General features: G+C 37.4%; 1 protein-coding gene across 1 annotated transcript in view; it reads right to left on the reverse strand.

Annotated features, from left to right (window-relative positions):
* The window catches only part of LOC150085095 (ATP-binding cassette sub-family C member 10-like), a 121,693-nt gene that overhangs the window by 47,395 nt on the left and 46,430 nt on the right, over positions 1 to 27,868 (reverse strand). Inside the window, exons 8-9 of the mRNA XM_090376464.1 lie at positions 13,638 to 13,886; positions 4,591 to 4,711 (exon numbers count right to left, since the gene is read on the reverse strand). Coding sequence (XP_090232590.1) covers positions 4,591 to 4,711; positions 13,638 to 13,886 — 370 coding nt within the window. The remainder of the gene's footprint in view (positions 1 to 4,590; positions 4,712 to 13,637; positions 13,887 to 27,868) is intronic.

The raw sequence follows: 27,868 nt of genomic DNA on the forward strand, positions 1-27,868 counted from the left end.
AAACATAGTTCTATACCTTTACAAATATCTACTAAGTTTAATTGCGTTCTGCTACTCAAGGTGGTATCATTCTGTAGGGCCATGTGGGCACAAAGTACCCCATGGTCGATTGGAATGCACGTAAAAAGTGATGTCACATCGAAAGATACTAAGAAGTCAGCACATAGAAGAAAATGAAGCTATGATATCTTTCAATGTGACATCGCTTTTTATGTGCATTCCTATCGACCATAGGGTACTTTGTGCCCACATTGCCTCTCCAAATGGTCCTGCATTACTTTTTTAACCAGTGATTCCAATATTTTCTCTGGAATAGATGTTAAGCTAACAGGTCTGTAATTACTCATGTCGTCTTTCGATCCCTCTTTAAGAATTGTGGATATATTAGCACTTCTCCAGTCCATAGGGACCTCCTCTGATTCCAAGGATGCTCTCATAATTATGACTAAGGGTTTGCTTACCTACTTTGCTGCTTCCCTTAATATAATTGGATAAAAAAGGCACCTGGGATAGCCTCAGGTGACTTTTTTATGTCTATCCTCAACAATGTCTTCTACTTTCCTTTTAATAGATAAATATCAGGCATCCTCTTCTCTAAAGAATTCCTGGTGTGTGAATGTAGATGCAAAATACCTATTCAATTTGTCTGCAGCCTTAGCAAGGTCATCAACAGTAAACCCAGAGACATCAAGTGGCCCACTGTAATTCAACCCCATCCTTCTACTGTTAATATAAGCACAGAAGTCTTTGCTGTTTTTCTTTGCATTCTTTTGCAGAGACTTCTCATAATCTGCCTTAGCTTGCTTAACCTCCTTTGTGACTTGAATACAGACTAAGTTGTATCTACCATAGGCTTCTGTATCACCTGGGACAGCCTCAGGTGACTTTTTTATGTCTATCCTCAACAATTTGTCTCCTACTTTCCTTTTAATAGATAAATATCAGGCATTCCCTTCTCTAAAGAATCCATTTAGGTCTATGCCTTGAAAAGTATTTCTTTGTTGGTATTTGATTTGATTTCATTTGATTTGGTTTTTTATGGCGCATTGGCAGCTAAGGCCATAATGCGCCAAGTCAAATTTTAAAATGCTATTAAACATTTTGGTAGCCAAGGCTACCACGTCAAACAATTATTGTGTTAAAAAGGTATAAAAGTAAAAGCATAAAACTTACATCGTTGTATAAAAATTAATAAATTGTAAAAAATTAAACATATTGTGTCTGTCACCTATTATCTGACTGAGTGTAAATGGCTCAGTCAAATTATTAAAAGCGGTAAAATACAAGCGTCGGGCTTCTATAAAAACAGGACATTCTATTAAAATATGACGGACGGTTAAAATAACATTACACATCTCGCACATAGGTGGGTCATCCGCCCTCAGCAAGTAGGAATGGGTTAGATGACTATGACCTATGCGGAGCCGAGCAAGAACAACTTCCTCTCTTCGGACCCTGCGTAGACTGGACTGCCATTGCGAAATTACAGGCTTGATGTGATGTAATTTATTTGTGGTCTGTCCGTGCCAAGAATCTTGCCATTGGGAAAGCAGTTTAGAACGTATTATTGGCCTGTAGTCTGTATAGGGGACTGACAGGCAATGATTATCCAGGGAAATGGCTGATTTGGCAGCAGCATCAGCCGATTCATTTCCCCGGATCCCAATGTGGCTTGGGATCCAGCAAAAGCGAATATCGAATTCTAATTTCTTGAGAGAAAAAAGAATCTGCTGGATCCTGGACAGGATCGGATGAGGGTTAAAACCCACCGATACCAGAGCCTGTAACACGCTCGATGAATCGCAGTAAATCATATACCTCTGGTAGTCGCGATTTTTAATGTGATCTAGGGCTGTTTGTATTGCATGCAACTCTGCAGTATAAATGCTAGTTTCTTGTGGGATCTTATAGGATAATGTTTTGTGAGGAAACACAACAGCAGATCCCACATGACATTCTAACTTTGAGCCATCTGTATAGATTGGCAGAAAGTCAGAATACTGCTGTCGATGTAATGCAAAGAGTTGCTGGTAGACAGATGGCGGTGTAGTAGCCTTCTCCCAGATCTTAAGGGAGAAGTCGCAAGTTGGAAAATGAGCATGCCAGGGTGGAAAGAATTGCCTTGGTGACTGGGTAACGTTGTCTACCGTCAAGTTCAGCTCATTCAGCAGCCCTTGAATGCGAATACCAAAAGGTTTGTTGGCAGTCCGACGGGTGTTGTAGAGATTTTCCCAGCGCGGCTCAAAAACGGATGGCCACGTGGGATGATCGGGCAGGGATTTTAATTTGAAGGCATACTATAAGGACAACTGCTTACGTCGAAGAGACAGAGATGGTTCATTTGCTTCAACATAAAGGCTTTGGACAGGAGATGTGCGAAATGCTCCAGTGGCTGTCCGGATGGCTTGATGGTGGATTGGATCTAACTTTGTTGGTATGAAAAGCCTAGTAGCTTCTTTGATTATTTCTCTGAATACTTCCCATTTATAATTTGCTGTTGGTAACACCATCAGTTGGTCCCACTGCACACAATCTAAAAACTGTTTGAGACCTCTGTAGTCACCCTTACAAAAGCAAAAGCCTTTCCCTTGACAGTAGTTGTGTCTTTAATTAAATTCCACATTACTACACTGTGATTGCTACCATCCAGTGGATCTTTTGCCTGCAGATTCTAAATGCATGAAGAATTACTGGTGATAACCAGATCAACAGTACTGCTTCCTCTTATTGCCTCTCTATCATGTTGCCATAAAAAACAGTCATTGAGTAAATTCACATATGCCTTGCTAGTGTGTGAATGACCAACCCACAAATTCCAGTCAACATCTGGAAAGTTAAAACACCCCATTATGAGACATTCTGATTTGCTGGCCCTCTCTATTTCCCTTTATAGCTGTTTGGTATACTCCTCACAGTCATTAGGCCCATAACACACTCCTCCTACTCTCAATTTTGTTTTCCCAGTGCCTATCTCACACCAAACTGACTCAATATTGCACTCATCACCCAAGTTAACAGGATGCACTGTCTTAGATTTAATATTCTTCTTAACTAAGAGATGACCCCTCCACCTCTCCTGTCCTGTCCTGTCTGTCCTTTATGTATATATTGTACTCCCGATATTTACATTCAGCATCATTTATGTCTGAGTGACACCACATTTTTGCTATTCCTACAGTGTCTGCATTTAATGACTTAATCAGTACTTCAAATTCATAAAATTTATTTATAATGCACCTAGCATTAGTGTACATGCAAGTATTCTTATTCTTAGTTACCCTAACACAGCCAATGTATTCATTTGTTCAATGATTACCCATAGTAGGGCCTGAAATTCCAGACACTGGTTATTTTTTATTTGTTTTTTTTTTTTTTTTTTTTTTTTTTTTAGGAGAATTAGCAACTAAGGCCATATTGCTCTGGGGATATGCGGTGGTCATTCCCTGACCTTTCCGCATCTCCCTTTATTTGGTGGTCATGGGCTCAAACCCCAGTCTAATCAAGAAGCGTGTGATACGCACTGCTGCTCCTGCCCACCTGGCTACGGAGGCACCATCCCAGACACCTTGCTTGTCAGACTGCTGCATGTACCAATAGTAGCAATGCAAATACTACACCATTTCATATTGGAAGGCACTAGAAATACCAAAGTACTCTGAGCATACCAACCAACAACAAAGAAAAGAGATTTCATAACCATAAAAACTGTTGAGTTTGTTTATCAAAAACTTTATTAATATATTCAAGAGAAATCCAGATAGTGTGACAATTCCCCAAGAACTGATAATTCAATTTTTCCCCAAGACCTCATAACACAATTTTGAGGTGGACAAGAACCAGAGAACTACCATTATCATAGAACTAAACCTGGCATTCCTACTATTAGAGAAAACCATGATAACCCAGCTTACATGATAATAGCATCCGAACAGCAGCACCACCACCAAACCAACAACACATAGCTAATGCAAATGCCAATATTTCTTCCCCCCCCCACAACCAAGATATCTGGAGCAGTTAACAGTGAAGAAACTTCCTCCACTTCTTCATGTTTCCATTGTGCTACAGTTCAGTGTGTTCCTGGAAAAAGCACCTATGGAATCAAAAAAGTAGCAGCATTAAAACTGTAAAATTCATTTTTGTTATTATTATATGAAGTGAAAGAAGCCAGAGAGTTCCAAAACATAATGTGTTTATTTATTATCTATTAAATGTGCTAATTAATTATGCAGTACAGTGTTATATATAAATAATTAGAGAGGCTTTTTTTTTTTTTTTTTTTTTTGAGACTGAAATTCATACAAAGCAGAGCATCACCAGTAGTATCTTACTTCAGATAAGTATAGTGGCCTTCATTAAGGCTCTAATTTGATAATGCCTATGTCAAAGCTTTTTTGCATTTGGTTTGCTAATGATTTTATTTTTCTCAGTCTTTCAAATGGGTTACATTTACATAACAAACTACTGCACTGATTATTATTGTGATGCTGCAGATGATCAGAACCTATCTCAACAAGTTATTTGCACAGAATTCAAATATAATTAATAACTATTTATTATAATTTATATAATGTATATTTTATAACTTACGCAGTCCAAGGAAATGGTGTATAAGTGATGCTGCTGACTGTGGTTGGATATGAATTATTTGAATCTTCAGTGGTATGTGCTATCCAATAAGATAACCACCAATCAGAAAATGTTCTTGAACCTGAAACAAAATACTGATATGAAATTAACTTTAAAAACAGTCTATGCCAAAAACTTGATGCACAAATCACTTGAAATAAGTAGGTAATTATGAAGTACAAATCAGAAATTAACAACTGGAAGGAATATATAGGGAAATTAAAAATACACAAAACCCAATATCATATTTTCAGTTTACTTTGTATTATTATAATTAAAATAGAATTTACAATAAGTTATATTATATTTTATAATTATCATAAACAATAAACAGAGATTGTAATGAATGTTGAAAGTGCCCTCTTTCCCAAATATAAGCATAAACTCTTTTCACCATGCCGGATGAGACTTGACAGGTTAAGACCAGTTATTAGCAAAGTTTCTGATCCAATGTTGACTTTTAATTCATTCTTCCAATATGTGAAGGTTGTTAGTGTATATCAGGGGTGGCCAACAAGTCTATTGCGGCTTTAATTTCGGTTGATCACAATGAATTTTAAATATATAAAAAAAAATAGATTAGTCAAAATCTAAATGTTATTCTTATTATCATTATGCGCACCACTCCATATGCTTATTACAAATCCGTTGAATTACATAACTACTTTTGTTGCTGCACAGCCACTAGGCTTATCTAGTGAAAATTCACGCAGTTACATCATGGAGAACATAGTGTATGTGTCGAATTCTTATTTAGCTTACTTAATATTAATAACTGGACAGTACTTTAAATCAAACGGTATTAAGTTAACGTATAGTTAACTTAATACCGTTTGATTTAAAATGAATACTACGAAAAGAGTAAAACGTATCATTTTCATCAAGAGTGGGAACTAGAATACTTTTTTGCAATGATAAAAGAAAAATGTTTGATTTGTAATGCTTCCCTGGCTATACCCAAAAAAGGAAATTTAGAAAGGCACTTCAATGCACTCCATGGTAAATACCAACCGGATTTTCTGCCTAAAGCCGAGAAAAAATAAATTAAAAGAACTTAAATCCAGATTATTCGCACAACAAAATTTCTTCATGACACCTAATTTATAATCTAAAGCAGTAACTGTAGCATCATTTAAAATGAGTCATCTTCTTGCAAAAAAAAAAAAAAAATGCAAACCATTTTCTGATGGTCAATTCATCAAAGATGCATTTTTAGAAATAACAGATTCTCTTTTTGACCATGTACAATGAAATTTTTGAGATGGTAGATTGCGGCACATTTTGCCGAAAATTTACCGGCAAAAAAAAAGTAGATCGCATCACAAATTAAAGTTGGTCACCCCTGGTGTATATAATCCTACTCCTTTAAGAAAGACTACATGCAACTGTAGCATAATGGAAACATTAGACTTTTAATTCTTCCAATATGTGAAGGTTGTTTACATATTGAAAGAATAACAACCTTCACATGTAGTGCATACAATACCACTCCTTTAAGTAATCTGAAAGATAAAAATCCAGGGATTGTGGATGTTCAATTATGAAGATGTGCTGTGCCTGAGAAAATGACAACTGCTGCCTTCACTGCTGGTTAGTGACTGAAAGCTAGCATATAACAAAAACTGTTATATTCCAGGAACTGTAACAGCTACAATAAAATTCCATCAAGTTTTCAATGACAAATTAACAACACTTGCAATTTGGGTTGCATGATTAAATCATCCTGTATAAAATAGTATAAACTGGATATAACATAGGTGTCAGGGGACTACTTTTAACATCCATATTATAAGCTTTTTTGTAATAAACTAAAACACATTAGCTATTAAGCAAATTGCTATCGTAGAAACATATTTGTCAAATCTGGTATGCTACCAGGTAAAATTTAAATTACTGTACTGCATACAGTTTTTTTTTTTTTTCAAAAGAATACTAAATTTATAATTATAGTTGAACATAAGTATATGTTCTTTATTTTTTTTGAAACACAAGCTTAAAGGTCTCTAAAGACTTGGGTAATAAAGAGGAAACTTGAAATAAACCTGCCAGAATTAAAATTTGGTGAATGCTTGTTTATTACATTTTTAAGTACAGTTATCCAATGGGATGTGCCCAGTGGTGAGCTTTAGTGGGCTCATAAGAGCCCATTGTTATTTTTTTTGAAAATTTGCAAGCCCATTGTTCAGAAGATCATTTATTTTGCAAATGAAATCCTGAATGCAATTATTGAGTATCCAAAGCTGAAACTACGGTGTGACGAGTGGGGCACCATCCCCAGCATTCGATCGGCTATGTATTTTAAAATTACTTCATTTTTGATTTAATTACAGTCGGACTTCTGTTTAACGAACTTCTTTATAGCGAATTTTTTTGAGTTCCCTTGGCAATTACATTTAAAATAGTTTCTGTTGAACTAAGAAAATTTTCATGTAATGAACGGATTAGGAGAGACAAAGTGCCTGATGTAGTCAAGTGATCAGGAGCGAGCGTGCATAGCACGCATTCCTTGAGTGGACCAGGGGGTTCAAGCCCGTGACTACTAAATACGATAAATATTTGTATTGACGATTTATTGTAAACTCTACTTGACTTGGTTGTCGTGCCAGAGTATAAACAGAAACCCCCCCCCCTTTGTATGCATCGTTCTCACCTTTGGCCTTTAGGCAATTTAGGTAATTAGAAAGCGCAAATTAAGGGTGAAAGCCATTACCGTTTCACAATGTTAGTAGTATCCCTAAAACCTGAAGTCATATACCGAGAAGTTGCGCTCGTCAATATGCTTTCCATAGCCACTCAGAGGATTAAGCAGGTTCCTGACACAGATTATAGCCTCTGGTCAACCTGTGTTGTGGTTCCCCTTTACTCCGACAAATGGGCGTATGTTTTTCGGAGAAGTGAGTGATCCACGCCTTCCAGTAAATTTCTCTTGTCTATGTTTACATGGTCACAGTAGCTGAATATCCATGTGATTCGGACATTGTGCACAATATTCAAAGAACTAGTGACAGACTGACAGTAGCAACATAGAGGGGGGAGGGGTTGAGGCAACTAAAATATTACATGAACTTTGCAAAGAAGAAATGTTGGCAGATTTTGAAACTTCATTGAGGCTTTTACTGTGTAGGAAATGTTCTAAAATATAATGGCATAGGGGCAATAATTAAAAAAAAAAAAAAACAACTGTATGAATTATATCACAAATCTCCAAAAAACCTGTGCGAATTAAGGATGATTGTTAAAGAACTTGATGTGAAAACTATAAAGATTGGTCATGTGTTCGGGCCATGATGAGCAGTTCGTTGCTTGCGAACAGCAATTGCGGGTTGAAGGAATTATCCCGCTTTGTGCAAACATTTTGAATCAGAAGTTAAATATTCGGGATTATTAAACTGACTTTTCAATGTGGAATTTCTTAACAATTTAGCACTAATGATCGACATTCTGCAGCACACAGTAGCAAGATATCTTACTACCCTGTGTCCTGTAGGAGTTCTCTTATCTTTCAGAAACTTTACAGAATTACAATGGTAAAAGCAGATAAATTAATTATTCGAACTATCAATGCTATTGTTAATTTGAAAAATTCCAAAGGGAATTATGACGCTAAAATCGAGAGCATGTTGAAGTGGAAAGAATTTGAAGGAATCAAAATCGAAAGTAAGAACACATTTAAAAAATTACCTCTTGACAAGTTATTAAGTACATTGTTTTATCCTTAAAGGATAAGTTATTAATGCAACAGAGCGATTTTAAATTAAATAATTAAAATAATGATTCCATTGATGACGAGGAATTGAAAGAAATTTTAAACATTTGCTACCCGGAATCGTGGAATATGAAAGAACTTTCGTCTCACTGAAAACCAAATAAGAAATTTTTCGGTTTTCAAAGAAATTTTAAAGTTTTCTGATAATATATGAAATAAAAATTAATGATTTTACAGGTTTTGTCAAAGACAGTTTATCTTTAAAATCGAGCGAAATTCCCTTTTCAATTAAGAAAGCCACAAATATCTTTGAAACCATTGCAATTAGCAGTGATGAAGCTGAACAAGCTTTCAGCGTAATGAATAATATTAAGTGAATGAATGCATAATGTTGACAATTAAACACATTGCAGATTATGACATCTGAATGGAAAACCATTACTTCAGTTTGATCCGGATCGTTACTTCAAATCATCGCTCAGCTATTGAGCAAAGCAGATCAACAACAAATATTAATAAATAAGTGAATTGTATATGGCAATTTTTAGAATAAATATTTCTTGAATGATTGTGTAATTATTTTTTTTCATGTAATATATATTGTGGAATGCTTTGTGATAGTTTTTATGTTATTTGTGATATGGGAAATATTTCGTGTTATTTTTTATTCGCAATATTAGAATTTTATCGTGAAAAAAAATGTATCCATTCTGTTTCCCTAGTTGTTAAAAATAAGACGAATAAAAAAGTTGCTTATGTACTGAGCACACACGGTGGATGGTTTATGTGAAACAACTTCCGTGTTTCTTTTAGGTATTTTTATTACGAAATAAAAGAGCTTTTGTACTGTAAATATTTTATTGAACATTCACAAATTTTCATAATTTTAGGAAGACAATATACAATTTTTTTATGATAACTAAAGTAAGAGATGTATACTTGCATGTGCAAAGTATCTAAATATCTCTGTAAAATAGCACCGATTGATGTACCGATCTTGTAGTTGAAGCGACATACGCAGCTGTTAGGGGCACCTAACAGTGGAATGTAACAAAAATGCGAGACGAAAAAAGAAATTGTTGACAAATATTTGTACTGTTACAGTCATATGATAAACACTTGTATTCTTGCAGTCATATGACAAATACTTGTATTGTTGTAATCATACTTACTGCAGTAGTAACTTCAGAAAGTATGATTGTGATGTTATACTATTCAAAAATTCTAAAAAGAACTCCAGATTCTATTGTATCCAGGTATCATTGTAAGGAAAGGCATGACGACCCGGCTTTTACGTTTTTTTTTTTTTTTTTTTTTTTTTTAGATAGACCTTATACACATACACTGATATGCATGGTTAAGGGGGTAACAAGCCCCATCTGTCCCCCCCACTGAATCCACTCCTGACTCGAGATATCATCATACCAATCAAATTACTTGGTAGAAAGTCAGAAAAACTGCAAGCCCATTGTTAAAATATTCACAGCTCACCACTGGATGTGCCAGCCTATAATCTACATGTCCTTTGGTATAGCTTATTTTGTAATCATATCAGTAAATGCTAGAACTTTGGTTTATCTGTTGGTAATTCTTAAAGTACATATAAGAAAGATTTTGGCATTCTTGAATCACATATTAACTCTTCATGAATGCAAGGGGGGATGCCTGGATGGTCCAACATTACTTCCTTAAACAGTGACTCCATTCTTTTCCTTGGAAGAGAATGAAAGACAAAGGAACTTTTACAAAGTTCCTTTGTCTTAACAAGTACAGGTCACTGTTGAACAAAAGCCGAGAATTAGGATTGAATTTGAAAGTGTCTGCAATTCTGCCCAGACACGATAGGAGGGAGTATATGATGAGAGCCTTATCGATCAATTCGGCCCTGGAAAGATTGTGCAAGGCTCAAGGGGTAGAATTTTTTTCAGCCTGGACTGTACTTGTTAACAGGAGAGATTGCTTCTACAGGGATGGGATACACTTAAATAGAAAGGGTGCAAGAATATTTGCTGATGCTATCGAGGCAGTGTTAGGTGGGTCGGAAAACTGCTAGCTTGGGGGGAAACAAAGACCAATAGATTGACAGTAGCCACTGGCAGAGGTGAAAGAGATTCTTGCACTGCTTCTATTAGAATGAGCAGAAGCCTGAAAAACAAGATGCATGGTATTTCAGAGACTGCTGGGAGCCATTGCGGTACAAGTAAACACATGGGTTGTGTTAGGGTAGCTAAGAATAGAAACAGGTGCAGGTATACTTGCGTGTACACCAATGCTAGGAGTTTAGTAAATAAATTTGATGAATTTGAGGTATTGCTCAAAACATCAAAGGCAGATATTGTTGGGATATCAGAGACGTGGTGTCACACAGATATAAGGGATGCAGAACTGCAATTTGGGGAGTACAACGTCTACAGAAAGGATAGACAGGATAGGAAGGGGGGAGGGGTTATGCTATTAGTTAAGAAACACATAAAAACCAAAGAAGTGAAGCCAGTCGACATCGCTGGACAGTGTTGAGTCAGTTTGGTGTGACATAAGCATTGGGAGATCAAAATTGAGAGTAGGAGTGTGCTATAGGCCTAATGACTCTGATGAGTATAATAAGGAACTGTACAGGGAAATAGAGTGGGCCAGTAAATCAGAGAGTCTTATAATGGGAGATTTTAATTTCCCAGATATTGACTGGAATTTGGGGACTGGTTACTCACACACTAGCAGGGCTTTTGTGGATTTATTGGATGATTGTTTTCTACATCAGCATGTTCGGGAGGCAACTAGAGGGAGTAATACTCTTGATTTGATTATCAGCAGTGATTCTTCATGCATTAAGAATCTGCAGATAAATGAACCACTAGGTGGCAGTGATCACAGTGTGCTGAAGTGGGATTTACTGAAAGAGGTAACTACCATTAGGGGTAAAGGGAAGGGTTATTGCTTCCGTAAAGGCGACTACGATGGACTGAGACAGTATTTAAATTCTATACAGTGGGACCAACTGATGATGTTACCAACAGCAAATTCAAAATGGGAAGCATTCAAAGAACTTATCTTGGAAGCTACTAGGCTTTACATACCAACTAAGAAATATTGTTCAAGGTTTAGGCCAAAATGGATGTCAGATGAACTAATGAGGCATATGGCAGAGAAGAAAAATGCATGGGATACTTACAAATTAACACATGACACAGAAGCCTATGATAGATACAAGTTGATATGCAACCAGGTTACAAAGGAGGTTAGGCAGGCGAAGGCAGATTACGAGAAATCCTTGGCAAGGGATGCAAAGAAAAACAGCAAAGAGTTCTTTACTTATGTAAACTCTAGAAGGAAGGGGATGAATCAGATTGGTCCACTTGATATTGATGGGTCAACTGTTGATGATCCTGCTCAGGTAGCTAACAAACTAAATGAATATTTTGCATCGACATTCACACATGAGGAGTTATTCAGCAAGGGGAATGCCAGAGGTGTATTCAACTCTAGCAGTAAGCTACAGAATCTTGAAATAACTGGGAGTAAAGTGGAGGAGAAACTGTTGAAGATAAACACAAGAAAGGCACCCGGGGTGGATGGGATCTATCCAGTTATATTAAAGGAGGCAGCAAAGGAGGTAAGCAAACCCTTAGCCATAATTACGAGAGCTTCCTTGGACTCAGGGGAGGTACCCATAGACTGGAAATGTGCAAATGTGACCCCAATTCACAAAGGAGGATCAAAGGCTGACACAAGTAATTATAGACCTGTGAGCTTAACTTCTGTTCCCGGAAAATTAATGGAGGCACTGGTTAAAGAAGCACTGCAGGATCATTTAGACAAGACTTCAGTTATAGCTCAGACACAGCATGGTTTTGTTAAGGGGAAGTCTTGCCTGACCAACTTGATTGGATACTATGATGCAGTCACAAAAGAACTGGATGCAGGGAATAACTTTGATATTATATACTTGGATCTTAGAAAGGCTTTTGATACTGTTGCACATGGAAGACTGCTGCACAAATTGGAGCAGTGTGGCATTGGAGGCAAATTGCTGCTATGGATAAAGGGGTGGTTGAGGGGGAGAAGACAGAGAGTGGTAATCAATGGACACTGCTCATCGTGGACTAATGTTATTAGTGGAGTCCCTCAGGGCTCAGTGTTGGGTCCATTATTGTTTTCTGTATTTATAAATGATATTGATGGTGGTATATCAAGCTTAATGTCCAAGTTTGCAGATGATACAAAGGTTGGCAGGGTTGTCAAGGACACTACTGACACTATGCTGCTGCAACCGGATCTGGAAAGTTTGAGCAGATGGGCTGAGAGGTGGCAAATGAAGTTTAACATTGACAAATGTAAAGTACTACACATGGGAAACAGCAACCCCAGAGCAACGTATCAACTCTGTGGTACTACACTGACAGTGGTAGAGAATGAAAGAGACTTGGGGGTGATTGTGCAGGCAGATATGAAGTTCTCTGAGCAGTGCAGACGGGCTGCAAGAGTAGCTCATGGAGTATTGTCAATGATATACAGGAATTTTTCCAGCAGGGTTAAGGAGGTGATTATTCCATTGTATAAGGCAATGGTCAGGCCACACCTAGAGTACTGTATACAGGTCTGGAGGCCTCATTTCAAGAAGGATGTAGAGCTCCTGCAACGAGTACAGAGAAGGGCAACAAGATTAGTGAATGGAACAAAGGGGTGCTCTTACGAAGAAAGGCTTAAGTTTTGCAAATTACAGTGTCTGGAGACTAGGCACCAGCGAGGTGATCTGATAGAGGTGTATAAAGCCTTGAATGGTTTAAGCATGCTCAATGCTGATGGGATTCTTCCTCTAGCTCAGAAAATTCACCTGAGAGGGCATAAATTCAAATTGAGGAAAGAGAGATGTAGGATAGACGTGCGGAAATTTGCCTTAACCAGCGGGTGGTTGGTTGGTGGAACAGACTGCCATCCCTTGTGGTGGAGGTTGATAGCCTAAATAAGTTTAAGGCTCAGCTGGACAGGTATTTTGAACGAACAGAGGGGTGAAGTGGAAGTGGGGTTTTTTTTTTTTTTTTTTTGGCTGATGCTGCATAAGCTTGCTTTCTTGCATCAAATGCCTCTACTAATGCTAATGCTAATGCAAAGTTTATCTTCAATGTTAAAATAATTCTGAAGGAGAAATAGATGTTAAATAGAAATTTTGCCCATGATATAATCTAAAATATACAATAACAATTTATTAAGATTGTGAAGCATTTCTTCAACAATATCAACTAAAAGTGCATTTGCTGGTGTGGATCTCTTAGAAAGACCACTTTGAGTAGGTAAATATACATACCTTGCATAAGCAGACATGCCACTAATACCAAGTTTGCTAAACCAGTGCCAACAGATTTCCAGTATGACCGGTAAACCTCAAATTTTACAGTTCCAGTATACTTTTCTTCGTCTTCTATCAAAGTTTCTTCTGCTGTTTTTGATCCCTGTTCATCATCATTATTAACAACATTTTGGCTTTCTGTTGAATCTTCTAAACCCATTGACAAAATTCTTGCTTGATGTTTTTCAAGGATGTTTTGAGGGGGACCTGATATAGTTTACATTAAGAGAAAATAATTAAGAATACAAAGGATGTATATAATATATATAATGTATATAATTAAGAATGTATTCATAAATAATTAAGAATACAATCAAATTAATAAATTACAGAGTAATAGATTTGCTAATCAATAACAAATAACAGCGGGTAGTTGATTCAGTGAAATGGGATTTTTTTTTTTTTTTTTTTGGCCGATGCTGTACAAGCTTGCTTTCTTGCATCATGTGCCTCTATTAATGCTAATGCTAAATCATAAGTTTTGAGGTTTACTCATTATTTCCAAATATATAATTCATTCTTCTTTAAGAACACTATTTCCTGAAATGATATGACAAATGTTTATTACAGTAAAATTCTATTATAAAGAAATCTGAACAGCATTCCCTAAAAAAAAAAAAGCTGCATTCTTTAGATGCAGCAACAAAGATTCAGTACCACATCTACTAAATATTTGAATAATTATGTTCAAATCTAATATTTTTTATGTAATGTACAAATATAATGTACACATTAAATTAAGCTACGCTATTATATTGTGTCAGTTATAAATGGTACTTTAAGAGATCTACAATTTTCAAATTGTCACAAATATAATGTTAAGTATGGCATAACACCTTTTCAAGTTGAAAAAAAAAATAGTGAGAAGTGACATATCTGCATACAGGTTGGTAGTTTTTTTTCTCTCTATAAAAAATTAAAAAATGCTCGGCTAAAAAAATTATCATTATGATAGATTTAGTAACATTTGTGAGGAAGCAAAGCTTGCACAGCTCCGTATTCGTTGAATCATTTTTTTAATTTATTTACACTACTCACTTTCACGACACAGGTGAAAGTTAATTTTAACAATAAATTATCCTACAGCTGAAGCAAATTTCAGCATGCTTGTCTTATAACATCCTTTTCCTACTTAAATTTGTTCCCTTGTGTGTGCATCATATGAGAAAGAATAAGGATGCTACTGATATTTAGTTTGCTCAACTCATTTAAACCATAACTTCCAAAACTTTCAAACTTTCAAAGAGCTGGAGATTTGGTAATCATAAGCAAGAGAAAAGCAGACGTTTTGGTCACGATGTTTTGAAGAGAACCTGATAAATATATTTAACACGAATACAGCAATAAAGAGACCAAAACAGGAGCTTTTTTGTGTCAATAATATTAAACAGGAGTTGTTCACAAAACAGATTTTTTAAAATTCACAATACACCAAATATTAAATATTTCTTGAAAAAAAAAAAAAAAAAAGAGTTTAAAAGATGGCAAAAGAATTCACCATCAGTATTTTCATTGTTATGAAAGATGACCTGATAGAACTGATACTACAACATATAAATTTCTTTATCTTCAATAATACTGAAAATTCCTCAAAAAAAAAAAAAACCTTGTTCTCTAAAAATTACCAATAATGAATTTGTTCTCCAAATACAATTATAGTAAAGTTAAATTTAAATAATATTTAAATTAACACTTCCAAAAACTCAACAGTTTTCTATCTATGATTTCTGTTTGAAACCAGTAGACCTCTAACTCCAAAACATAATCTGCCCTTCGGAATTCATGAGAAAGTCGGATGGCTTCCAAATTAAATCCACAATTTCCAAATTTATTCATAAAGCCAAACAGCTTGTCCTATGAGTGTATTAATATTTGAAGTTATAACACTTCATTGGATCATATTAGCACACAAATCACCTGAATGGTACAATGCTGGTTGAACTGCACTAAAGCTTTTTTATTGAGTGTATAAAATACATTAAAATTAATAATAAAATTTGCCAAAAATGTTGTGGCATACTACTGATTAGTGCATCATTTTTCAATACGTAAACTCTAGAAGGAAGGGGATGAATCGGATTGGTCCACTTAACATAGATGGACAGCAGCGAGTGGTAATAAATGGATACTGCTCTAGATGGACTAATGTTATTAGCGGAGTCCCCCAGGATTCGGTGCAGGGCCCATTGTTGTTTTGTGTATTTATCAATGATATCGATGAAGGTATATCAGGCTTAATGTCGAAGTTTGCAGATGATACAAAGGTGGGCAGGGTCATTAATGACAGTAAATACAGTATGCTACTGCAACAGGATCTAGAAAAGTTAGGCAGATGGGCTGATAAGTGGAAACTGAAGTTTAACATTGACAAGTGCAAAGTAATCCATATGGGCAGCAGTAACCCAAGAGAAACATACTCGGGGAGGTGGAGAATGAAAAAGACTTGGGGGAAATTGCGCAGTCAGATATGAAGTTCTCTGAGCAGGTCATGGAATTTTGTTTTCAATGATATATAGGAATTTTTTGCTAGCAGAGACAAGGAGGTGATTATCCTTTTGTATAAGGCAATGGTCAGGCCACACTTTGAGTACTGCATACAGGTCTGGAGGCCTCATTTTAGGAAGGATGTAGAGTTCCTAGAATGAGTACAGAGAAGGGCAACAAGATTGGTGAGAGGAACAAAGGTGTGCACTTACGAAGAAAGGCTTAAGGTCTGCAAGTTGCAGCATCTGGAGACAAGGACCTGCGAGTGATCTGATTGAGGTATACAAGGTCTTGAATGGTTTGAGCATGCTCAATGCTGATGGGATACTTCCGCTTGCTCAGATTAAGAACCTGAGAGGGTATAGATTCAAATTGAGGAAAGACAGTTGTAGAATAGATGTAGTAGTAGTAGTGGCATGTGATGCAAGAAAGCAAGTGTATGAGCTTATGCAGCATCAGCCAAAAAAAAAAAAAAAAAAAACAAAAAATTCACACAATCCTTCCCTCTAAATGTTTGTCCAGTTAAATTTATTTAACCTATCAACTTCCACAATGACAGATATGGACGTTTGTTCCAGCAATTAATCACCCGCTGGCTAAAGGCAAATTTTCGCACATCTATTCTACATGTGCAGACGTTTGCCTTTAGCCAGCAGGTAGTTGATTGCTGGAACAGACTTCCATCTGTAGTTGTGGAAGTTGATAGCTTAAATAAATTTAAGGCTGAACTATACAAATATTTGGAGTGACCGGATAGGTGAAATGGGAAGGTTTTTTTTTTTTTTTTTTTGGCTGAGGCTGTATAAGCTTGCTTTCTTGCATCATATGCCTCAACTAATGCTAATCTGTTTCAACATATTGTCATACTGTCTGTATTAGTCTCTCATAATTGTGAATGACAGCAGTGTGGCCTGGACAGCCCATGGAATTAGGTCAATGATATACACTCAAGAGCCAAAACAGTATGACCACCTACCTAACAGCATGCTGGGCTGCCTTTCAACATAATAAGCACTTGCATCAACCCCACAAGAATGTGGAAGGTATCCTCAAGTATCTTGGATCAGCTGGACAGGAGACATGCTGGAGTTTGGGAAAGGAGTGAGGCACTGGTGTGGACTGGTGAATGTTGCTTCCCACTGTATCCCAAATATGATAGGTGGAACAGGACCAGGGTATGTCTGCCAGGGGCAAAGGTTGATGACGTTGTAGAGCGAATATCATCTTTTAAGGGCACAAAAGGTGATATAGTTGTACACGTTGGCACTAATAATATTAAGAGTAGGAGACCGGCAGAATTACTTAACAAGTACAGGTCACTGTTGAACAAAAGCCGAGAATTAGGGTTGAATTTGAAAGTGTCTGCAATTCTGCCCAGACAGGATAGGAGGGAGTATATGATGAGAGCCTTGTCGATCAATTCGGCCCTGGAAAGATTGTGCAAGGCTCAAGGGGTAGAATTTTTTTCAGCCTGGACTGTACTTGTTAACAGGAGAGATTGCTTCTACAGGGATGGGATACACTTAAATAGAAAGGGTGCAAGAATATTTGCTGATCCTATCGAGGCAGTGTTAGGTGGGTCGGAAAACTGCTAGCTTGGGGGGAGACAAAGACCAATAGATTGACAGTAGCCACTGGCAGAGGTGAAAGAGATTCTTGCACTGCTTCTATTAGAATGAGCAGAAGCCTGAAAAACAAGATGCATGGTATTTCAGAGACTGCTGGGAGCAATTGCGGTACAAATAAACACATGGGTTGTGTTAGGGTAGCTAAGAATAGAAACAGGTGCAGGTATACTTGCGTGTACACCAATGCTAGGAGTTTAGTAAATAAATTTGATGAATTTGAGGTATTGCTCAAAACATCAAAGGCAGATATTGTTGGGCTATCAGAGACGTGGTGTCACACAGATATAAGGGATGCAGAACTGCAATTTGGGGAGTACAACATCTACAGAAAGGATAGACAGGATAGGAAGGGGGGAGGGGTTATGCTATTAGTTAAGAAACACATAAAAACCAAGGAAGTGAAGCCAGTCGACATCGCTGGACAGTGCAGTGTTGAGTCAGTTTGGTGTGACATAAGCATTGGGAGATCAAAATTGAGAGTAGGAGTGTGCTATAGGCCTAATGACTCTGATGAGTATAATAAGGAACTGTACAGGGAAATAGAGTGGGCCAGTAAATCAGAGAGTCATAATGGGAGATTTTAATTTCCCAGATATTGACTGGAATTTGGGGGCTGGTTACTCACACACTAGCAGGGCTTTTGTGGATTTATTGGATGATTGTTTTCTACATCAGCATGTTCAGGAGGCAACTAGAGGGAGTAATACTCTTGATTTGATTATCAGCAGTGATTCTTCATGCATTAAGAATCTGCTGATAAATGAACCACTAGGTGGCAGTGATCACAGTGTGCTGAAGTGGGATTTACTGAAAGAGGTAACTACCATTAGGGGTAAAGGGAAGGGTTATTGCTTCCGTAAAGGCGACTACGATGGACTGAGACAGTATTTAAATTCTATACAGTGGGACCAACTGATGATGTTACCAACAGCAAATTCAAAATGGGAAGCATTCAAAGAACTTATCTTGGAAGCTACTAGGCTTTACATACCAACTAAGAAATATTGTTCAAGGTTTAGGCCAAAATGGATGTCAGATGAACTAATGAGGCATATGGCAGAGAAGAAAAATGCATGGGATACTTACAAATTAACACATGACACAGAAGCCTATGATAGATACAAGTTGATATGCAACCAGGTTACAAAGGAGGTTAGGCAGGCGAAGGCAGATTACGAGAAATCCTTGGCAAGGGATGCAAAGAAAAACAGCAAAGAGTTCTTTACTTATGTAAACTCTAGAAGGAAGGGGATGAATCAGATTGGTCCACTTGATATTGATGGGTCAACTGTTGATGATCCTGCTCAGGTAGCTAACAAACTAAATGAATATTTTGCATCGACATTCACACATGAGGAGTTATTCAGCAAGGGGAATGCCAGAGGTGTATTCAACTCTAGCAGTAAGCTACAGAATCTTGAAATAACTGGGAGTAAAGTGGAGGAGAAACTGTTGAAGATAAACACAAGAAAGGCACCCGGGGTGGATGGGATCTATCCAGTTATATTAAAGGAGGCAGCAAAGGAAGTAAGCAAACCCTTAGCCATAATTATGAGAGCTTCCTTGGACTCAGGGGAGGTACCCATAGACTGGAAATGTGCAAATGTGACCCCAATTCACAAAGGAGGATCAAAGGCTGACACAAGTAATTATAGACCTGTGAGCTTAACTTCTGTTCCAGGAAAATTAATGGAGGCACTGGTTAAAGAAGCACTGCAGGATCATTTAGACAAGACTTCAGTTATAGCTCAGACACAGCATGGTTTTGTTAAGGGGAAGTCTTGCCTGACCAACTTGATTGGATACTATGATGCAGTCACAAAAGAACTGGATGCAGGGAATAACTTTGATATTATATACTTGGATCTTAGAAAGGCTTTTGATACTGTTGCACATGGTAGACTGCTACACAAATTGGAGCAGTGTGACATTGGAGGCAAATTGCTGCTATGGATAAAGGGGTGGTTGAGTGGGAGAAGACAGAGAGTGGTAATCAATGGACACTGCTCATCGCGGACTAATGTTATTAGTGGAGTCCCTCAGGGCTCAGTGTTGGGTCCATTATTGTTTTCTGTATTTATAAATGATATTGCTGATGGTATATCAAGCTTAATGTCCAAGTTTGCAGATGATACAAAGGTTGGCAGGGTTGTCAAGGACACTACTGACACTATGCTGCTGCAACAGGATCTGGAAAGGTTGAGCAGATGGGCTGAGAGGTGGCAAATGAAGTTTAACATTGACAAATGTAAAGTACTACACATGGGAAACAGCAACCCCAGAGCAACGTATCAACTCTGTGGTACTACACTGACAGTGGTAGAGAATGAAAGGGACTTGGGGGTGATTGTGCAGGCAGATATGAAGTTTCAATGATATACAGGAATTTTTCCAGCAGGGATAAGGAGGTGATTATTCCCTTGTATAAGGCAATGGTCAGGCCACATCTAGAGTACTGTATACAGGTCTGGAGGCCTCATTTCAAGAAGGATGTAGAGCTGCTGGAACGAGTACAGAGAAGGGCAACAAGATTAGTGAATGGAACAAAGGGGTGCTCTTACGAAGAAAGGCTTAAGTTTTGCAAATTACAGTGTCTGGAGACTAGGCACCAGCGAGGTGATCTGATAGAGGTGTATAAAGCCTTGAATGGTTTAAGCATGCTCAATGCTGATGGGATTTTTCCTCTAGCTCAGAAAAATCACCTGAGAGGGCATAAATTCAAATTGAGGAAAGACAGATGTAGGATAGACGTGCGGAAATTTGCCTTTAGCCAGCGGGTGGTTGGTTGGTGGAACAGACTGCCATCCCTTGTGGTGGAGGTTGATAGCCTAAATAAGTTTAAGGCTCAGCTGGACAGGTATTTTGAACGAACAGAGGGGTGAAGTGGAAGTGGGTTTTTTTTTTTTTTTTGGCTGATGCTGCATAAGCTTGCTTTCTTGCATCAAATGCCTCTACTAATGCTAATGCTAACAATGGAACTGATGTTGGGGGTATTTAGCAGGCAGGGGATGTGAAATGCTTGGACATTATCTTCGAACCACTCCTGCACAATGAGGGCCTTGTGATATGGGGAGTTACCTAGTTGAAAGAGTCCAGTGCCTGGATACACATTCTCCATGTAGAGAAAACTAGGTCGAAAATAATGCTGGGAGGAAGGATCTGGCAGTAAGGATGTATGGGGATGAGGGGATCCACTGATGTCCAAGCAAACATTACCTCAAATCATGATACTACTGCCACCAGTAGTTTTCATTCAACTATGCAGTCTGCTGCTCACCTGTTTGCTGTCAAATATGCACCCATCCATCAGTATGATAGAGCTGGAACCTTCATTCATCAGACCAGGTGACTCTTTTCCAGTCATCCAATGTACAGGAAAGGTGCTCCCATGCCCAGTACAGGCAGAGGTGTCGATGAATGATGGTCGGCCAACATGGGCACATGAACAGGTCGCCTACTCCGTAGGCTCATCAGTAAGAGCATCTGCTGGATAGTGTATTGGAAATGTTTCTCTGTGCGCCATGGTTGTAATCTGCTATTAATTGAGGAATTATAAGTAGTCTGGGATAATAGACTGCTCGACCATTCACCTCGACTGTCAACCAGTGGTGGTCTCCCCATCCAGGCAGACTGGGTGGTTGTGTGCCCCTTTTTGGACCATTCCTGCCACACCTTCACTAAAACAGCCCATGCACAAATAAAAAAAAAAAGTGGTTGATGAGATGCTGGCCCCTGTAAACCATTTCCTGTTGAAGCTCCATCAGATCTGTCCTTCCCTTTCCCCATTGCATGGGCTTTGTACTGACAAAATGAACAAGCACTGCTTATGCTGTCATTATATATGCTGTCCTTGTCAGTGACATTACTTCTAGGTGTTATTGGACACATCTATTCATGGAGATGGAGTGATCATAATGTTTTGGTTATTGCGTGTGTTTCTGTATAGAAATGACTGCTTTAGCTGTTGTGGTAAAATAGGAATTATTAAAAAAATTTAAAATTTATGGGTTCAGGAGGTGAAAGTAGGTTGAAATTCATTTAACCACAAATTATTACATTAACCTTGACTAAACTCACTGCATTACATATAACATAGTCATTATTATTAAAAATGGTTACTTAACATACTATTTTCTAAAATTATTTTATTATATTAGTATTAGTATTTCTTCAAACAGGCCTCAGGTTGGGTATGTTCATATTGTAGTTTTAAATGTTTTTCACCAACCTTATGTAGAAATAAAACACAAAGAAAACGAAAACTGGAATCTTGATAACTATGTATTTATAATAAATTATATTTGTCTGTATTTACAATAAATTATATTTAACTTTACAACTAAAATATATGAAATATACATATAAAATATACATTAAAATATACTGGGTTAAGAACAATAAAATACATTAAAATATACTAAATTAAAAGCGATAAAACCATAGCTTTCGAAGGCTCCTGCCTTCTTCTTCAGCGGTATTTTCTTTGTTCTGCGGTGCGTCTTTAAATACCAGCAGGTTCACGGTACTCATCACGTGTTTCATTCCCACGTGTTCCGTTCTCTTGTGTTATGGAATCGGAAGTGGCTCGAGAGTGGGTCATGTGGAACCGTTCATCCCTTCTGAGGATAGTAGCCTCAAAGAGGGGAGGGATCCGCATTCCTCTATCTCTATTAATGTTCACTGTGGAACAGATCCGCAAACTCTCAAGCCACTTGCGGTCGCAGAACTTATTCGCCCGATCGGTGATGATAGCCTCGTCCGGGGAAATGTGGTGCTGCTTCTCCCAAAAATGCTCGGCCACGGCTGACTTACCATAGTCCGCACTTCTTATTGCCTTAGTGTGCTTAATGTATATTTTATAAGTATATTTCATATATTTTAGTTTTAAAGTTAAATATAATTTATTGTAAATACAGACAAATATAATTTATTATAAATACATAGTTATCAAGATTCCAGTTTTCGTTTTCTTTGTGTTTTATTTCTACATAAGGTTGGTGAAAAACATTTAAAACTACAATATAGTATTAGTATTGGCCGCATGGTGCAAGAAAGTCTATGGCTTATGCTGCACCAGCCAAAAAAAAAAAAAAAACCCTGAATAAAACAATGATAAAAAAAAATAATAATAAAAGAAAAGGAAATTAAACCTATCATCCTATGTGCTTCCCTCACCCGAAGGTACTATCTAGATGACTTTTGAATTTCCCCAAACTGTCAGCCTCTACCACCCATGTAGGCAACTTATTCCAGTAATTTATAACTCGCTGGCTAAAATAAAACTTCCTGCAGTCCAATCTAAACATTTCCCCCCCCTCGTAACTTGAATTTACATCCCCTAGTTCTAGCATCATTTATAATCTTGAAAATTTCGTCCTCGTTCATTTTACTGATGCCTCTCAGAGCCTTAAACACCTCAATCAAATCTCCTCTAAGGTGCCTAGTTTCCAATCTCTGCAACCCACATATTCGAAGTCTTTCTTCATAAAGATGCCGTTTTGCCAATCTCACCAGGCGAGTTACCCGTCTTGGCACCCTTTCAAGAAGCTCAATGTCTTTCTTTAGGTGCGGTCTCCACACTTGAACACAGTATTCCAAGTGTGGTCTAACAAAAGCCTTATATAATGGGATTATCATGTCCCTATCTCTACTTGCAAAAGTTCAATAAATCATCAATAGGACACCCTGGGCCTTCCTTGCAACCTGTTTACAATGCTCAGAGAATTTTATGTCTGACCGTATCGTAACACCCAAGTCCCTTTCCTCCCATACTGGGTTTAGTTGAACTCCACCAAGTGAATAAGTTATTTTGGGATTACTGTTTCCCAGGTGTAATACCTTACACTTTGTTGGATTAAAGCATAGCTGCCATTTTTCTGACCATTCCCGAAGTCTATCTAGGTCTCTCTGAAGAAGCTCAGCTTGACAGTGATCATTAACTACTCTACCAATTTTAACATCATTTGCAAATTTAGACATCACGCCCTCTATCCCTTCATCGATATCGTTTATGAAAATTAAAAACAACAGTGGTCCTAATACTGATCCTAGGGGAACCCCACATCTTATATCAACCCAATCTGAGGAATAGACATTTATCACAACCCTCTGCCTCCTGTCCTGAAGCCATCCTGCTATCCAGCTAAAAATTTTTCCCGTGATTCCAACCTGTTCCAGCTTATAAAGCAACCACTCATGTGGGACTGAGTCAAAAGCTTTGCTGAAATCTAAATAAACAATGTCGAAATTATTCCCTAAATCCAGCTCGTGATTGACCCTTTCGAAATAGCAAACCAGATTTGTTAAACTCGATTTTCCCTTTACAAAACCATGCTGAGTATCCTTGAGAATTTCAATTCTATCCAAATGATCCTGAATTTCACCCTTGATCATTGCCTCCATCATTTTCGCTACCACTGAAGTCAGACTGACAGGTCGATAATTTCCCCCTTCATTCTTAGAGCCACCCTTATGTATGGGAAATACACTGGCACTTTTCCAATCCAACAGAATCTCCCCAGAGTCTAGTGATCCTCGCATAATTAGCCTCGATGGTTCAATGCACTCACTTTCCGCCTCCCTTAAGATTATAGGGTATATTCCATCAACTCCAGGAGCCTTACTGGCCTGTAGGCTCGAAAGTTTTTTCATTAAATAATGTTGCAAAATTTCAATATCATTATTAATTAATTACATTAAAAATGTAATTAATTAATTACATTTTTTCAACTTCACTCCCACAATATCCCATTGCCACAAAAGGTTTTTCATCTGCAAATATTGATGCAAAATAACCGTTGAGTTCATCCGCAATGGCAGCTGGTGTATTTAATACTATCCCCTTTTCCTTACGTAAAGGTCCAATCTGGTTTGTCCTGCTCTTCTTGGCATTTATATATGTGAAGAATTCTTTATCCCCCCCCTCTCTGATCTGTTTGCTAGTGATTTCTCATAAACTGCCTTTGCCTGTCGAACCTTTTCTGTGGCTCTATTACAGATCATCTTGTAGCTGTTATAGGCTTCAGTACTTTTTATTGCTCTGTAACCTTTCCATGCCACCTTTCTGTGCTCAAGTAATGTGGCAACTTCACTATTCATCCAACTTGGAACCCTCCTCGTGGAGTATTTTTTTAATGGTAAATACATTCAAGGCATCTGTGATTAATGTTTTAAAAGCATACCAGAGTTCAATTGTATTCATTCTCTACGCGATATCTACCCAGTTAATAGAGGCCATGTAGTATGTTAAGGCATTGTAATTTCCCACCACCACCACCCCTTCTATCTACCTATCCTTCCTAAATACATTATACAAGCCATACTGAAACTCATCATCCCCAATTTCTGGGTGGCACCACGTCTCCGTAATCCCTATTATGTCCGCGTTACTTGTTTTAACTAACAGTTCGAATTCGCTCATTTTATTGACGACACTTTTAACATTACTATATAAACAATTAAGGCTTACTATGCTTGTATATTTAACAACCCTTGAAGTTTTTTAGGCTCGCTTCCCTGGCATTAGCTACCCGCTCACTTGAAACGTTTCTGCCCCAGAACATCTAGATAATATGTCCAGTTGGGGTAACAGATAAGAACTCTTGAGGTAAGTGCAAGAGTTACTTTGACCAATATTGTCAGATAAACATGTGTCAGTATTACCCACATCCCCCTAACTAGCAGTTTCCCTGAACCTTTAAGGTATCCTCAATAATACTGGCAAAAACTTTTGCACCACCTTTGTTTAAGTGTATCCTGTCTCTACAAAAGAAATTCCTTCTGCCTACAAGTGTGGGCCATGCTGATAGAAATTTCCCACCTAAACCCTTGCAGAGTCCTTCAAGTCTTGAGTTAATCCACAAGGCTTTTAACATATAATTCCTCCTATCTTGTCTGTGCAGAATTGCAGACACATAGACATTGTGGCCTAGCTCGCGGATTTCTTCAGCATGGTCCTGTATTTTTCCAACAAATCGTCAGATCGTGTATGTTTAATGTCATCAGCCCCTACATGAATAATAATATTCTCTTTACCCCCCTTAATATCTGACAATCTGTTGGTGACATCATTAATAGTTGCTCCCGGCAGACATACCCTGGTTCTACTCCACCTATCCTTATTACAAAAAATATTCCCCGTTTCCCTGACAATGGAGTCTCCTAATAAATTCCTGCTCTCTCTTTCAAAACAGTCCGAACATGTGCCGCCACCAGCCAACATCCATTTACTGTCAAACTTCAAACCCACAGAACCAACTTTTCATCTTCCTCATTTATTCATTCAACTGCCGTTTTCTGGAACAACCTTCCTTCATATGTATTTCCTGAAAATTATAATTTACAGAAGTTCAAGTCCAATGTCAACAAATATCTTCTTTCGTCTTCTCAACTTACAACCCAAGCATGGTACTAAGTACTATCGGTTCTAATACCTCTCGTGTTTGGGGTTCACATAAAAAAAATCTAAATTATGTTCTACTCTAAATTTAAATATTTCTTATTTCCTTAATTCATGTTATTAATTTTGTCATTTTGTCTGTATTGTCATTTTTTAATGCAATTCTGGTGAGTGACACTTGAGAAGCCAGAGTTGTTTGATATATGACAATATATTTTTATATATTCTTATCTTGTACATAAAATGTAATTTTTTATGCTTTTTTTGCTTTTTCAATATCTACACTTTACTTTTTCTATATCTATACACCCCCTCCATTTGCTTGACTCGCCTTTCTCTTTTGTCTCCCCCCTCCATTTCTCTTCAACTTTCATTAATACATAGTGTGTAATGTAATGCATTACATTACTGCATACACATAACTTGCTGATTGCTGTCTGAATTAAGACATGCCAAAATTTTACTTTCCATTATTTACTTTTCACTTGTATATTCACAGAAAAATTAAAAAATTCAATTAAAAAAAAAAAATCAAACATGACTGAAATGTAATGCACTGTATACGCATAACTTGTCGATCACTGTCTGAATTGGGACATGCCAAAATTTTACTTCGCATTTCACTAGATTGTAAACTACATAAGCTGAGAGTCTTTATGTGCAGAGCATCTAATGGACTTGCCAAAATTTCTTAGTAATATATATCACCACTAGAGTTAGTGTGCTAAAGCTTCATAGACACTCATTTAATTACATTAAAAATAATGTGCTGCCTTTATTATGGGGAGCAGTTTACAGGGAGCACACAACCAGTAAAAGGTTTTGTTGTTACAAAGTGTGGCAATTAAATAATGAGACTGTTGCAATAAAATAAATATTACGAAATATTTCATACCTTACATGTGAGACTTTTGCAATAAAATAAATATTACGAAATATTTCATACCTTACATGTGAGACTGTTGCAATAAAATAAATATAATGAAATATTTCATACCTTACAAGTTATCCTCTTCAAAACAATCGCCTTGGGCTTGCACACATGCTGTTCCATACATTTTTTCCAGGCACAGAAATATTTTTGGAAGTCATCTTTGGTAAGAGCCCTTTAAAACACTTCAGTCATTTTTTTTTCTGAATGTCTTCAAAGGACTGAAAATGGGTTCCCTTAAGTACACTTTTCAGTTTAGGAAAGAGAAAAAGTCAGAGGGGGCTAGGTCTGGCGAGTAGGATGCATCTTCACACACATGGATTTGTTTTTTGGCCATACACTGGCAAACGGAGAGCACATTGTGTGCTGGAGCATTCTCTTGATGGAGCATCCAAACATCCTTCCACAATTCAGATCTCTTCCTTCGAATTATTTTATGCAGCCTTGTTAGAACTTCAATGTAGTATATTTGATTGACAATCTGATGTGGTGGGATATATTCAGCCGTAATAATTCCTTTAATACTGAAGAAAACAAAAGCATGGTTTTCATTTTTGATTTTGATATTCTTGCTTTTCTGGGTCTGGGGATTATTTTGTCTTCCATTACACTGGCTGTCTTTTAGTTTTTAGGCCGTACTGGAAAAGCCAACTTTCATCGCAAGTAATTGCAGTACTCAGAAAGCTTGGATCTTCTTCAATTTTTTTTTTTTTTTTTTTCAAAACATCTTCACAAACTTGGGGTCTTC

The sequence above is a fragment of the Mastigoproctus giganteus genome, chromosome 6 (genome assembly GCF_048544385.1).
Source record: "Mastigoproctus giganteus isolate SK-2022 chromosome 6, ASM4854438v1, whole genome shotgun sequence".
Classification (NCBI taxonomy): domain Eukaryota; kingdom Metazoa; phylum Arthropoda; class Arachnida; order Uropygi; family Thelyphonidae; genus Mastigoproctus; species Mastigoproctus giganteus.